The following is a 13,947-nucleotide window of genomic DNA, read 5'->3' as shown; positions in this document are numbered from 1 at the left end:
GTGCTGATCAAGGAATCAAAGGCAGATATTGTTGGCATATCAAAGATATAAGCATTGCAGAATTGGAATTTGGGGAGTACAATGTGTATAGAAAGGAGAGACAGGGTAGAAAGGAAGGAGGGGTTATGCTGTTAGTAAATAAACAAAATCTAAATCGAAGGAAGTGCATCCAGTTGACTTGGGTGGACAGTGCAATGTGGAGTCTGTATGGTGAGACAAACACTGGGAAAGAGAAAATGAGAGCAGGAGTGTGTTATAAGCCTAATGACTCTGATGAGTACAAAGAACAATTGTGCAGAGAAATAGAGTGGGCCACTAAAACAGAATATTTTGTAATGGGGGATTTTAACTTTCCAGATATTGAATGGAACTTGTGGTTGGTCACTCGCATGCTAGCAACACTTTTGTGGATTTATTAGAGGATAGTTTTCTATAGCAACATGTTCGAGGGGCAACCAGAGGGGATAATACTCTTTAGCATTAGCATCAACCAAAAAAAAAAAAAAAAAAAAACCAACCCTTATTTCACCCATCCCCTCACTCCAAATGTTTGTCAAGTTCTGCCTTGAATCTATTTAAGCTATCAAATTCTACAACGACAGATGGAAGTTTGTTCCAGCAATCAACCATCTGCTGGCTAAAGGCAAACTTCTGCACATCTATCCTACAACCGTCTTTCCTCAATTTGAATTTATGCCCTCTCAGGCAATTATTCTGAGCAAGACGAAGAATCCCATCAGCATTGAGCATGCTCAAACCCATTCAGCCTTTTAAACACCTCAATCAGATCACCTCGCAGGTGCCTAGTCTCCAGACACTGTAATTTGCAAAACTTAAGCCTTTCTTTCTAAGAGCAACCCTTTGTTCTGTTCCCTAATCTCGTCGCGCTTCTCTGTACTCGTTCCAACAGCTGTACATCCTTCTTAAAATGAGGCCTCCAGACCTGTATACAGTACTCAAGGCGTGGCCTGACCCATGCTTATACAAGGGAATAATCACCTCCTTATCCCTGCTAGAAAAATTCCTGTATATCACTGACAAGACACCATGAGCTACTCTTGCAGACCTTCTGCACTGCTCAGAAAACTTCATATCTGCCTGCACAATTACCCCTAGGTTCTTTTCATTCTCTACCACTGTCAGTGTGGTACCACAGAGAAAATACATTACTCTGGGATTACTGGGATTTGTCAATGTTAAACTTCATTTGCCACCTCTCAGTCCATCTTCTCAAGTTTTCTAGATCCTGTTGCAGCAGTGCACTGTCATTAATGTCATTAACAACCTCTGTATCATCTGCAAACTTGGACATTAAGCTGATATACCATCATCAATATCATTTATAAATACAGAAAACAACAATGGACCCAACACTGAACCCTGAGGGACTCCACTAATAACATCAGTCCACGAAAAGCAGTGTCCATTGATTACCACTCTGTCTTCTCCCACTCAACCATCCCTTTATCCATATCAGCAATTTGCCTCCAATGCCACACTGCTCCAATTTATGCAGTAGTCTTCCATTTGCAACAGTATCAAAGGCCTTTCTAAGATCCAAACATATGATATCAAAGTTATTCTTTGCATCTAGTTCCTTTGTCACTACATCATAGTATCTAATCAAATTAGTCAGACAAGACTTCCCCGCTAACAAACCCACGCTGTGTCTGAATTATTACTGCTATCTTGTCTAGATGATCCTGCAATGCTTCTTTAACCAGTGACTCCATTATTTTCCCTGGAACACAAGTTAAACTAACAGGTCTGTAATTACCTGTGTCTCCATTTGATCCTCCTTTGTGGATTGGAGTCACAACTGCACATCTCCAGTCCATGGGTACCTCCCCTGAGTCCAGGGAAGCCCTCATAATTATGGCTAAGGGTTTGCTTACTTCCTTTTCTGCCTCCTTTAATATAACTAAGAAAGGCACCCCAGGTGCCTTTCTTATGTTTATCTTCAACAATTTCTCCTCCACTTTACTTTCAGTTATTACAAGATTATCTAGCTTACTGCCAGAGTTGAATACACCTCTGGCATTCCCCTCCCTGAATAACTTCTTATGTGTAGATGCAAAATATTCATTTATTTTGTTAGCTACATGAGCAGGATCATCAATAGTTGAACCATCAATATCAAGTGGACCAATCTGATTCATCCCCTTCCTTCTAGGGTTTACATAAGTAAAGAACTCAGAACTCTTTGCTGTTTTTCTTTGCATCCTTTGCTAAAGATTTCTCATAATCTGCCTTTGCCTGCCTAACCTCCTTTGTAACTTGGTTACAGACGAGCTTATATCTAGTACAGGCTTCTGTGTAACATGTTAATTTTTATATTTCCCATTTTTCTTCTCTGTCACATGTATAATTAGTTTATCTGACATCCATTTAGGCCTAAATCTTGAACAATATTTCTCTGTTGGTATGAAAAGCCTAATAGCTTCCAAGATTAATTCTTTGGATGCTTCCAATTTTGAATTTGCTGTTGGTAACATCATCAGTTGGTCCCACCGTATAGATTTTAAATACTGTCTCAGACCACCATACTCACCTTTACAAAGCAAAAACCTCCCCTTGATGGTAGTTACGTGTATCCGTAATTACGTGTTTAAGTCACGTAACTAACTGAAAGGAGTCAATGTGAACGGAGAGTACCTAAACCATTTACAATTTCAGATGACGTGGTCATAAGCCACGATCCCAAAGAATTAGAGGAAAATCTTAATCAGTTATGCACAGTTAGTAAGGATTTTGGACTAAAGATGAATACGGCTAAAACAAAAGTAATGATGAACAAGTATGCCACAGAAAGAGAAATAATGATTGAAGGAGCAGTAATTGAAAAGGTGGAGTCATATACTTGTCTGGGACAAGTTATTAGCTGTAATAATGATAAATGGCTGGAAGTCAAGAGAAGAATAAATTTTGGATGTATAGCATTCAGGAAATATAGCCACATACTGAAAAGCAATATCCCAGTTTGTCTGAAACGTAAAATAATGAACTAATGTATACTCCCCACCATGACTTATGGAAGTGAAACTTTGGCACTCACCAAAAGAATGGAAGAGAAGCTGAGAGCTACACAGCGAAGAATGGAACAAATTATATTGGGAATCAGACTGTTAGATAAGAAGAGAAACACATGCGACGCATGGTCATGCCAGATATTGTTCTGGGTTGGCCCACGTTGTATTGGGTAGTCAACTCTTCAACAGTGTTGTGCCTGTTCGCTTGTACGAGTTGTCAGACCCAGTGCTCACCTCTAACACCAAACCTTTTGCTGACCTTTGCAGTTTCGCTGTCGGGTCGTTGTTTGACCATTTTGACGCCAGTCCTGGTACACTCTTTAACTACAGCGGCTCTTGAACACCCCAGCAGTTCAGCCGTTTGGGAAATCGAGGAACCAGCTTGTTGAGCACCCACAATCTGGCCTTTATCAAAGTCTGATAAATTCTTCCTATTACGTAGGTCGACTAACTCTGCACTCACATGGTCAATGGGTTGCATTCAGTTTTCATAGGAGTGGTCATAATTCAGTGATCACTCAGTGTATATCTTATAAAATATATATATTGATAACTATACTCAGATCCACAATACTTGATTGTCCCCCCCCCACACACACACACCACATACAATTATTGTTATAGTAACATGTTTATGTTTAGTCAACATTTTATGTTGACTAAATAAAAATGTCATTTTGTATTTACAAAATGACATTGTATTTTCTTGTGTGACTATGTGTACAGTATTATACATAAAAATTACACATTTTCTGTGAATAGATTGATTAATTTCTTCTGTAATTCATTATACACATATATATATATATATATATATATATATATATATGTATATTTTAATTAATATGATAAATAAAAGTAAAGATGGCAAGTTCGAAACTCCGGAAAGCTTAAAAAATTACATGAAAACGTTAAAAGAAAGTTACGATAGCCTACATCAGATAAAGGCGGGAAAAATTTACTAAATACAGAATTCCGAAACGGGGAATAAAATATGAAATATTAATAAATAATGAAATCTGATGTCAGCAAAATAAATATTGATGCTAAATCAGGTATTTCATCGGGGGACTACACCTGATTTAGCATCAATATTTATTTTGCTGACATCAGATTTCATTATTTATTAATATTTCATATTTTATTCCCCGTTTCGGAATTCTGTATTTAGTAAATTTTTCCCGCCTTTATCTGATGTAGGCTATCGTAACTTTCTTTTAACGTTTTCATGTAATTTTTTAAGCTTTCCGGAGTTTCGAACTTGCCATCTTTACTTTTATTTATCATATTAATTAAAATATACATATATTTACATTTGCATCCGTTGCTGCTGCTTTGCGCGCTTCGGTGCATTTGCCATATCCAGTTTATTTAACTCTCTGATGTTTTCTGTTTTTACTCTTTAATACAATCTTTTATATATTATATTATTATATATATATATATATATATATATTTATATAAATCTGCACAGTATACAAATTATGAATATCCCATGAACAAATCTTATATCTTGGTTAACTGGCATTTTGCTACCAACATCATTAGCATGGATAATCAAAGTTTCAAAGGCAATACAATTTTTACAATTTGATTAGCATCTGGTATAAAAGTGATGTTATCTGGGGAGAGGGGAGCATTGTATATTTTAAATAATACTTTAAATATGTTAATACTTACTTTATTAAATACAATTGTAATAACAAAAAAGTTGACGAGAAAAGGTTCCACAGGTCCATGGAAATCAAATCTGAAGAACAGACTTGTAAAGATGAGCACCAGATAGTGGTGGGAAGGGTCATTGAAGGCACTACGTAGGCACTTGAGACTGCACACCACAACTACGAGAGAACCTCCCCTGTAGGGAAAATAAATGCACATATTGCAAATATGAATAAATGCAATGTTTCCTGCAGCAGTTCCTACTGAAGGGAACAATGACTCATCGTAAACTTTACTTTCTTACTAACAATGCTCTATAAATTCAACGTATATTTCTATGCTTTTCAACTTTTGCACGTTCTAAGGCAGTGGTGTCTAACCTTTTCCCTTTAGATTTGTTTCACAGGCCGCACTAGATGATTCGAGAAAAATTTGTGTTATGCGCATACACTTTTGCGCAGCCACCAGTCAAGTAGAAGGCACGCCATATTTGGAATCCCGGAACATTCTGATATCACCTTGTGTATATATATATATATATATATATGCTTCTGGTCTGGCATGCACATATTTGATATAAACACTCTCACATATTCGCCACAACGAGTGGTAGTCTTTTAAATTCGATTATTTCCAACATTTTTAGCATTGAATGCACACGGTTCTTGAAATAATTAACAAAATTTAAAATGCTGTTTTAGTTCATTTTCTGCGTGGGCCATAGGTTGGACACCACTGTTCTAAGGTGAAAAATATGTATATAAATATATAAATTTCAATAAAGATTAGTATTACTAGTCTTATATGCTAAAAGTTTCTTATAGAATTTAATTGTGTTCAAATGCTTCTTGGTTGCACCACGGTATTCTGAATTTTCTGTCGCTGCAGACTTCTCCTCCACATATGTACAAATTGATATAAATTCATTAAACTTAATACTGATTTTAATTTTGTACACCTTATGGCATCTTTCTTAAAGGTGAGAAAGTCATAACTGAGTTGTTTTGTCCCTTATACTCCTGGATGCCTACCCACCCAATCAAAAGGAGATATATATGAAATGGTGTTGCCTGGGGAGCACTCAACTGAAAATTAATAGTAGTATACGTCTTTGTTTAGGGGAACTGCAACTTATTTGAAGTGTGGTAATTCATTTTGAAGAGATTCAAAATATTAAATTGTCATTTTGACTTGACTGCCAAACACATCAGCTGTATATAAGGCTGCCTGTCATGCAAACTTTGCTTCATAACATTATGTACAAAATTAGGCTAATACACTAGGGAATACACTACCAGTAATTTTTAAATTATACATGCACATAAATAATGTTTTATTGATTATTATCTTAATTTGAATATTAGGAAAGCATGTGATTAATACATTAATATGTATTAATCACAAAAAAATGACAATTGTATATTATTTCCAAACATTTGGCAATATTAACACATGGAATAAACAAGTTTATGAAATATATAAGAAAATTAAAAAAGGAAAGAATAACAGAAAGTATATGCAGAGGCAGATTTACATTTACGGTGAAGCTAATGAAGCTTAAGCTTCAGGGTCACTCACTTTCACAGGCCCCTTCAATCCTGGGAGGGGGCCCTAGCAATATGTTCCCATGGTCGTGTTTTTGTAAAATTTGCAAAAGTAAGATATTTTAACCACAATCATTTAACACCGCTGTCTCTTTCCATTCTGACTTCTCCTCCTTCACACTGTCATGTTGGGTGGCTTTGGAGTCATGAGCACCAGCAGGATATTTTGCATGTGGGAATAAATTTTTTGTTCACCAAATTTTCGAATAAATGCAATAATTCAATTAAGTCAAGTTTGGCTGATTTACATGTACAGCGGAGCCAAACGTTTCATGATTGGGGGGCCAAAATACTTGTATTTTGAAAGTAAGAATGTGTATTGTTTTTAATGTTTCAATAAATTAATGAAAATATTAAATGTGTATTAATTCGAAAACCAAAGTTGGTGCACTTGAACTACCTTGCTGTTGTTGTTGTTATTTGGTTTTTAGGAGCATAGCAACTAAGGCCATATTGCTTCGGGAATATGCGGTGGTCATTCCCTGACCTTTTCCGCATCCTCTGTATTTGGTGGTGACGGGCTCGAACCCGGGTCTAATCAAGAAGCGTGTGCTACGCATTGCTGCTCCTTCCCACCTGGCTACGGAGGCACTGAACTACCTTGCACCATGCTGCTGGCATCCATGGTTTGAGTGGCCACCAGCTTTAAGAAAAATATAAAGAAATTTTGCATTCTGTTTCTTAAAGAGGGCCCCAAAAATTGTATAAGTTTCAGGTCCCACAAAATCTCCATCCTCCTATAAAAAATGCTATGCTGCTTTCTACCATTGTATGTTTTGTATCGCCAATTTTCTTGAATGGCAATTACTCTCTGATGCTGAAAACTAAAGGGTCTTTGGCTTTCTTGTGCTTTGTTTGTATTACAATGCCTTTCAATATCACTTAATTCGGCTGCTTTCTGCCATTGAATATTCTGTATCACCAATTTTCTTGAATGGCAATACTCTCTGATGCTGAACACTAAAGGGCTCTTCGGCTTTCTTGTGCTTCAGTTGTATTACAATGCCTTTCAATATCACTTAATTTGGCTGTAAGCGTACATTTAGTATTAGTAATGGGCGCATGGTGCAAGAAAGCCTATGGCTTATGCTGCACCAGCCAAAAAAACGATACATTGGCACTTTTCCAATCCAACGGAATCTCCCCAGAGTCCAGTGATGCTTGCATAATTAGCCTCAATGCACTTACTTACTTGCTGTCTCCCTTAAGATAATAGGGTATATTCCATCAATTCCAAGAGCCTTACTGGCCTGTAGGCTTGAAAGTTTTTCATTAAATAATCTTGCGAAATTTCAATATCATTAATTACATATTTTTCAACTTTGCTCCCACAATTTTCCATTGCTACAAAAGGTTTTTCTACTGTAAATATCAATGCAAAATAACTGTCGAGTTCATCTGCAATAGCAGCTGGTGTATTTAATACTATCCCCTTTCCCTTACGTAAAGGTCCAATCTGGTTTGTCCTGCAATTCTTAGCATTTATATGTGTGAAGAATTCCTCATCCCCCCTCTTTTCTCTGTTTGCTAGCGATTTCTCATAAACTGCTTTTGCCTGTCGAACCTTTTCTCTGGCTCTATTACAGATCATCCTGTAGCTGTTATAGGCTTCAGTACTTTTTATTGTTCTGTAACTTTTCCATGCCACCTTTTTCTACTCGAGTAATGTGACAACTTCACTATTCATCCAACTTGGAACCCTCCTTGTGAAGTATTTTTTTAATGGTAAATACACATTCAAGGTGCCTGTGATTAATGTTTTAAAAGCATACCACAGTTCAATTGTATTTGTTTTCTGTGCGATATCTATCCAGTTAATAGAGGCCATGTAGCACCTTAAGGCATCGTAATTTCCTTTCCTGAATTTCCTTTACAATAGAGGTAACCCTCTATTATAACAAGGTTATTAGAGTCCTGTAAAATGTTGGGTTGTGCAAAACCCTGTTATACGGGACTAAGAAAAAGTACAAAAAGGGGGGTTACGTTCCAAAGCTAACAAAAATACACTATTCTAGATTTCGTGTAACTTCTGCTCTCCTTAAAAATATCAGTAATATGGGTTTTTTTGCTTTTGCTTGATAAATCTTTGTGAATTTCATCATATGGAACTAAGCATTTTTGAAGCTCCCTTTTGAACTTTGGCCTTCTTTCATTCCAGAATATCATTCTAATAAGATTCTAATTGCTCGGCTAACTTTATGCCTTCCCCCTATGCTTCTTAGTGTAAATTTTGGAAGTTTAGAATTTTCATATGCACTATCATCTTCTGAATTGATTTGATTTTAATTCCGATGCCATTTCCACCAAATCCGCTTCGCCAGCCTCTTTTTCTACCAGTAATTCTTGAATGGCTTCAGTAATAATATCTTTTTTTATTTTTTTAGGAGCATAGGCGACTATGGCCATGTTGCTCTATGTATATTGTCTATAAATTGCGTGTGTTCTGTAGTCAATTTTCTGTTTTGCTGGACAAAAAAACCATGCTACCCCTCGCCAGAGCCAGACTAACTCAGCCATGTTGTGAAAAAGACCCATAAAAATTCCAACTGTCATTGACTGGATTCAAACTCAGGTCTTTTCCACCTGGTGTGGGGAAGAGGACGATTCTATCAACTGTGCTACCCATGAGGGCTTCAGTAGTCATATCATCAAAACCTTCCCCTCCTACTGACGTAGCAAATTCTACTATCGCCGATTCCATTTTCTGCCCATTCATGAATGAACTGACTCTGGCCATACATTTTTCCACACGTATTTAACGTTGATGGTTTTACTTCTTTCAGCGATAAAGCTATGATTCTGATACAGTCCACAATTGAGAAATGTTTCCATGCCTCCATTACTTCAATAGATTCGGAATCAATTTTTTCCAAAATCCATTGTAACGATTTTCTGATGGAATGAGTTTTAAAGGTGGATATAATGCCTTGATCTAATGGCTGAATGAAAGAAGTTGTATTAACTCAGTACTGTGGTGGTAGGAACATAAGTTCAATGTTTGGATGACTTAAATCTTTTGGATGGCCTGGTGTGCTATCCAATAGTAATAAAACTGAAATCTAGATTTTTCCACAATTTCAAGAAGTACAAGTTTAGTAGTACACAATGTAACACGAGAATTTCCCAACAAAATAAAATACAGGGATTTCTCAATAATTTTTTTTTAACTAGTGAGTCAACAGCGGGGATTCAAAAAGAGTGGAAATGTTGAAAAATTACATCCAACATAATAGCAGTGTTTTCCATGCACAAAAGCTCAAAAATACTGTTATGTGAGGTTTACTGAAATTCTCTAACCGTGTTATGTAAGTACTGTGTTATACGGGAGTTGCCTGTATTGATTATTTAAATGTTTTAAATAATCATCGTCTAATTTGCAGAGGCAGTCCTTATATTTAACGTTTTTGAGCCACTGATCCTAAATCTTTTGGATGGCCTGGATTGACTATATTTTTTGCTCATTTCAAATGAGGGACAAAATCACACACTATAATTTAATATGAAAATTCATAAGCGAAAAAAAAAAAAAAAAAAAAAAAAAGTTACCTATTCAAAGTAATTGAATCATCACAAACGAAAAAGGACAAGTTTTCATCAACACCCTGTTAAACCTATTCAGCACAGTGGTTTTGCATGCAGAAACTATTTAAGGCACTGCATCTTTGCTTTGGGCAGTATACTGCAGTAATTTTAAAAGTGAACCAGCATAAAGCGACCCTCTATATTAGAAAAGTTAGACCGCAGAAAGTTAAATTTCAAAGAAAGGAAGTTGAAGAGTTCTAGGTGATTGGTGGAAATTCAAATTATAATATTTTTCTCTGATCTGTAATGATCCAATGAATTTTCAATAATAATAATAAAAAAGAAATTACTGACATCAGAGTAATAAAATTACAAATCATTCTGTCAAATTGTAACAAAATGCAAACGAAGTAAAAGATAATAATAAATAAAAATATATCTAGAGCAATGGGTAACATATATAGTATTGCAAACTGTAGAATGTTTGACTATTGCTGATGCCATGGAACATTCATAATTTGTGAATGGTCCATCATGTAAACTTATGAAAACTGGAATAATAAATTCACTTACATGAAGGTCACTGTAGATGAGCGATCAGGTGCGAGGGTGCATAAGTATACGTACCTTGAATGACCGGGGTTAAACTCTGTGACAATGGGTGCCAGCAAGCATGGTGCAAAGGCCCAAATGCACAGCTGCATTGGCATAGTTATGCCACTGAACAAAATCACTGGTTTTTCTGGAGATTTTGTCTTTCCCAAGGTCTTTCTTATTCTTCACTACCCCAAGTGGGGTACTACAGAGTTGGTATGTTATTCTGGGATTACTGCCACCCATATGCAGTAACTTACATTTTTCAGCCTTAAATTTCAGTTGCAACTACTCAGTCATCTGCTTAATTTTTATATTTCTTTCTGAAGTACCATACCCTGAATGTTGTTCACCCACCCTGCCTACCTTCGTATCATATGCAAACTTAGACATTAATCCTGATATGCCTTCATCAATATCACTAATAAATACCAAAAACAATAATGGGCTCACCACTGAACTCCACTAATAACAATAGTCTAAGAAGAGCAATGTCCATTGATAACTACTTTTTGCCTTCTCCCACTCAACCATCCCTTTATCTGTTGATAAATTCTGGCATTCCACATCCCTAAAAAATTCCTAACAAGTGAATGTAGATGCAACATATCTATTCAGTTTGTCAGCAATCTGAAAAAGATCAACAGTTATACTACTCAAATCTAATGACCCAACATAATTCATCTCCTTCCTTTTAATGTTCACATAAGTAAAGAAAATTAAGATAAAGAAGGAATGCTGCTCTTATTTGCATTTTTTGCCACAGACTTAATGTACTCTGCCTTAGTTTGCTTAATACCTTTTGTGACTTGATTGCAGATTAGTTTATACCTACTATAGGTTTCTTTATCCTTCTAATAATATACACTGTCCAGTCAAAACATTGTGACTACTGCTGTGATTAAGCAATCAACTGCTCATTCCCACCTTGTGAGAACTGATAAATGTGATAATGCAGGTTCTTCGCAAGCAGTCCACATGAAGTACTTGATCAACATGGGCAAAGGAGATGACCTAACAGATGTTGAAAAAGGGATAATAGCTGGATACCAGGTTGAAGGGTGGCAGCATTACAGAAAGCATGAATCTTGTGGGCTGCTCATGGACTGCTGTAGTTAAGGTGTTCCAAGAGTGGGAGGGTAGTGGACAGAGCAGCAGCAGTCACTGGGCTAATCACAAGGACCCATACCTCATCAATAGTTAAAATTGCCCAAGTTTCCCACCACCCCCAGACGATGACTTAAAAACAATCAGGATAGCAGTATTCTGCACCCTGACAGAAAGCTGACATGACAAACCTCCTCAGGACTACCCTGCAATGTGTAGGAAACTGGGGGCACGTGCCAAATAAGTAATCACGCAGGGGAGGGAGATGTACAGGCAGCCAGAGAAGCAAATTAGCTGAAAAACATCACTAAGCTAGTAGCAAAGGGATGCAATGTAGAAGGAAAGAAGAATGAATGAATGAATGAGAAGGAAAGACAGAATGAATAGAGGCTGGGCACTGAGTGAACTAGGAATTATGGTAAAAAGATTTGGTTTGGTTTTTTTTTTTTTTTTTAGGAGCATTAGCAACTAAGGCCATATTGCTCCATGATATGTGGTGGTCATTCCCTGACCTTTCCACATCCTCCGTATTTGGTGGTGACGGGCTCGAACCCCGGTCTAATCAAGAAGCGTGTGCTACGCACTGCTGCGCCTTCCCACCTGGTTACGGAGGCGCCCCATGGTAAAAAGAGAATAAATGGCAGTTTTGGTGAAAGAAAGAGTGACCTAGCATGAGGGAAAGAGAGAGTGAATGAGAATGAGTGGAAGAGCAAATGTAATTGGCTCAAAGAATACAAAGTTAAAAAAAACTTACACTACTTTAAATATACAGGTCGACCATCACTAATCCGGCCAGCAGTAATCCAGTTCCATCACTAATTCAGACATAATTTCCATGAACGTAATTTTAAATTTCCCGGGTTGGCGCACCGACCTGCCGCTACTGTTTTGGTGGCACTGGTTGCAGCATCAGCTGTTGGCGTGAACTCGTAAACACTAGCAAGCCATTCCCATTTGTTTTTCTGCATTTATTATTATAACCTGCTGCTCACATTTAGCCCCAGCCGTGGTTTGAATGTATAAAGGAAGTGCCTCTTGTGGTGTAAAGCACAAACACCGTACATTGTCCATAACAGATAAAGTTGAACTTGACAAAACTCGACAGCATTTTTTACATTTTTTTGTACACACAATTATTTACAAAAACTTACAAAGAAGATATATATAAAATTTTATATTCATTAGCATTCTCATTATACATATATAAAATACTATATTATATATGAACGTGTGTGTGTGTGTGTGTGTGTGTGTGTGTGTGTGTGTGTTTTACCCGTATCAAGGGTGGCTCCTAGGCCTTAGCCCATCTCCACCTTGCACGTCTGTGTTGGTGCAGAAACTATGCATAGCTTTTTTTTTTTTTTTTTTTTTAATGGTAACCCCAAACAGGAAAGGTATCAAAACCTAGAGTACTTAGTACCGTGCATGGGTTGAAAGAGAAGTATGGGGGGGGGGGGGGAAGCCGGAAACTTTGCTCTAGAGACTACACATGGGTTTCACCACTTCAAGCCTCCAATAAGCAAAGTGGTGATATTGCACCGGTCGATGAGAGTCATCTACCACCTGGTAATGGGGTCATGTCGATGATATATAGGAATTTTGACAGCATGGATAAGGAGGTGATTATCCCTTTTTATAAGGCAATGGTCAGGCCCCACCTAGTGTACTGTATACAAGTCTACAAGCCTCATTTCAAGAAGGATGTAGAGCTGTTGGAACGAGTACAGAGAAGAGCAACAAAATTGGTGAAGGGAATGATGGGATAGTCTTACGAAGAGAGGTTTAAGTTCTGCAAATTGCAGTGGCTGGAGACTAGGCACGTGTGAGGTGATCTGATTGAGGTGCATAAGGCCTTGAATGGGTTGAGTGTGCTCAACATTAGAATGCTGAATGCTGATGGGATTCTTCCACTTGCTCAGATTACGAATCTAAGGGGGCATAAATTCAAATTGAGGAAATACAGTTGTAGAATAGATGTGTAGAAATTTGCCTTTAGCTAGCAGATGGTTAATTGCTGGAAAAAAGTTTGATCTGTCGTGGAAGTTGACAATGATGACGTGGAAGTTGGCGTGGAAGATGACAAATTCAAGGAAGAACTGAACAAACGTGTAGAGCAAATGGGATTTTTTTTTTTGGCTTGTTTTCTTGCATCATATGCCTCTACTTGCCTCTACTAATGCTAATTGTAATACTTCCTCAATCTGAATTTATGCTCCCTCATGTGTGTAGTCTAAACAACAGAAAGAATCCCATCAGCACTGAGCTTGTTCAATCCATTCATTTAGGTGTTTAAGCTTTGAATGGATTGAGCTTGTTCAATCCATTCAAAGCTTAAACATCTAAATGAGATCAACTCACAGGTGCCTATTCTCCAGATAATGCAACCTACAGAACTGAAGCTTTTCTTGGTATTAGCGCCTCTTTGTTCC

The 13,947-nt window shown here is 37.2% G+C and overlaps 1 protein-coding gene across 3 annotated transcripts in view; it reads right to left on the bottom strand.

Moving 5' to 3' along the window:
• Positions 1 to 13,947, bottom strand: part of pcx (pecanex) — a 743,348-nt gene that overhangs the window by 271,885 nt on the left and 457,516 nt on the right. For all 3 annotated transcript variants that reach the window (XR_016547122.1, XM_090376780.1, XM_090376781.1), the window contains one exon: positions 4,710 to 4,887. Coding sequence is in view for 2 of the 3 variants with exons in the window: in XM_090376780.1 (XP_090232906.1) it covers positions 4,710 to 4,887 (178 nt within the window). In the remaining variant the exon portion in view is untranslated. The remainder of the gene's footprint in view (positions 1 to 4,709; positions 4,888 to 13,947) is intronic.

Source organism: Mastigoproctus giganteus, chromosome 6 (assembly GCF_048544385.1).
Source record: "Mastigoproctus giganteus isolate SK-2022 chromosome 6, ASM4854438v1, whole genome shotgun sequence".
NCBI classification, from domain to species: Eukaryota; Metazoa; Arthropoda; class Arachnida; order Uropygi; family Thelyphonidae; genus Mastigoproctus; species Mastigoproctus giganteus.
Note: the sequence above shows the minus strand (reverse complement) of the source record. Positions and strands in the feature narration are given on the sequence as shown.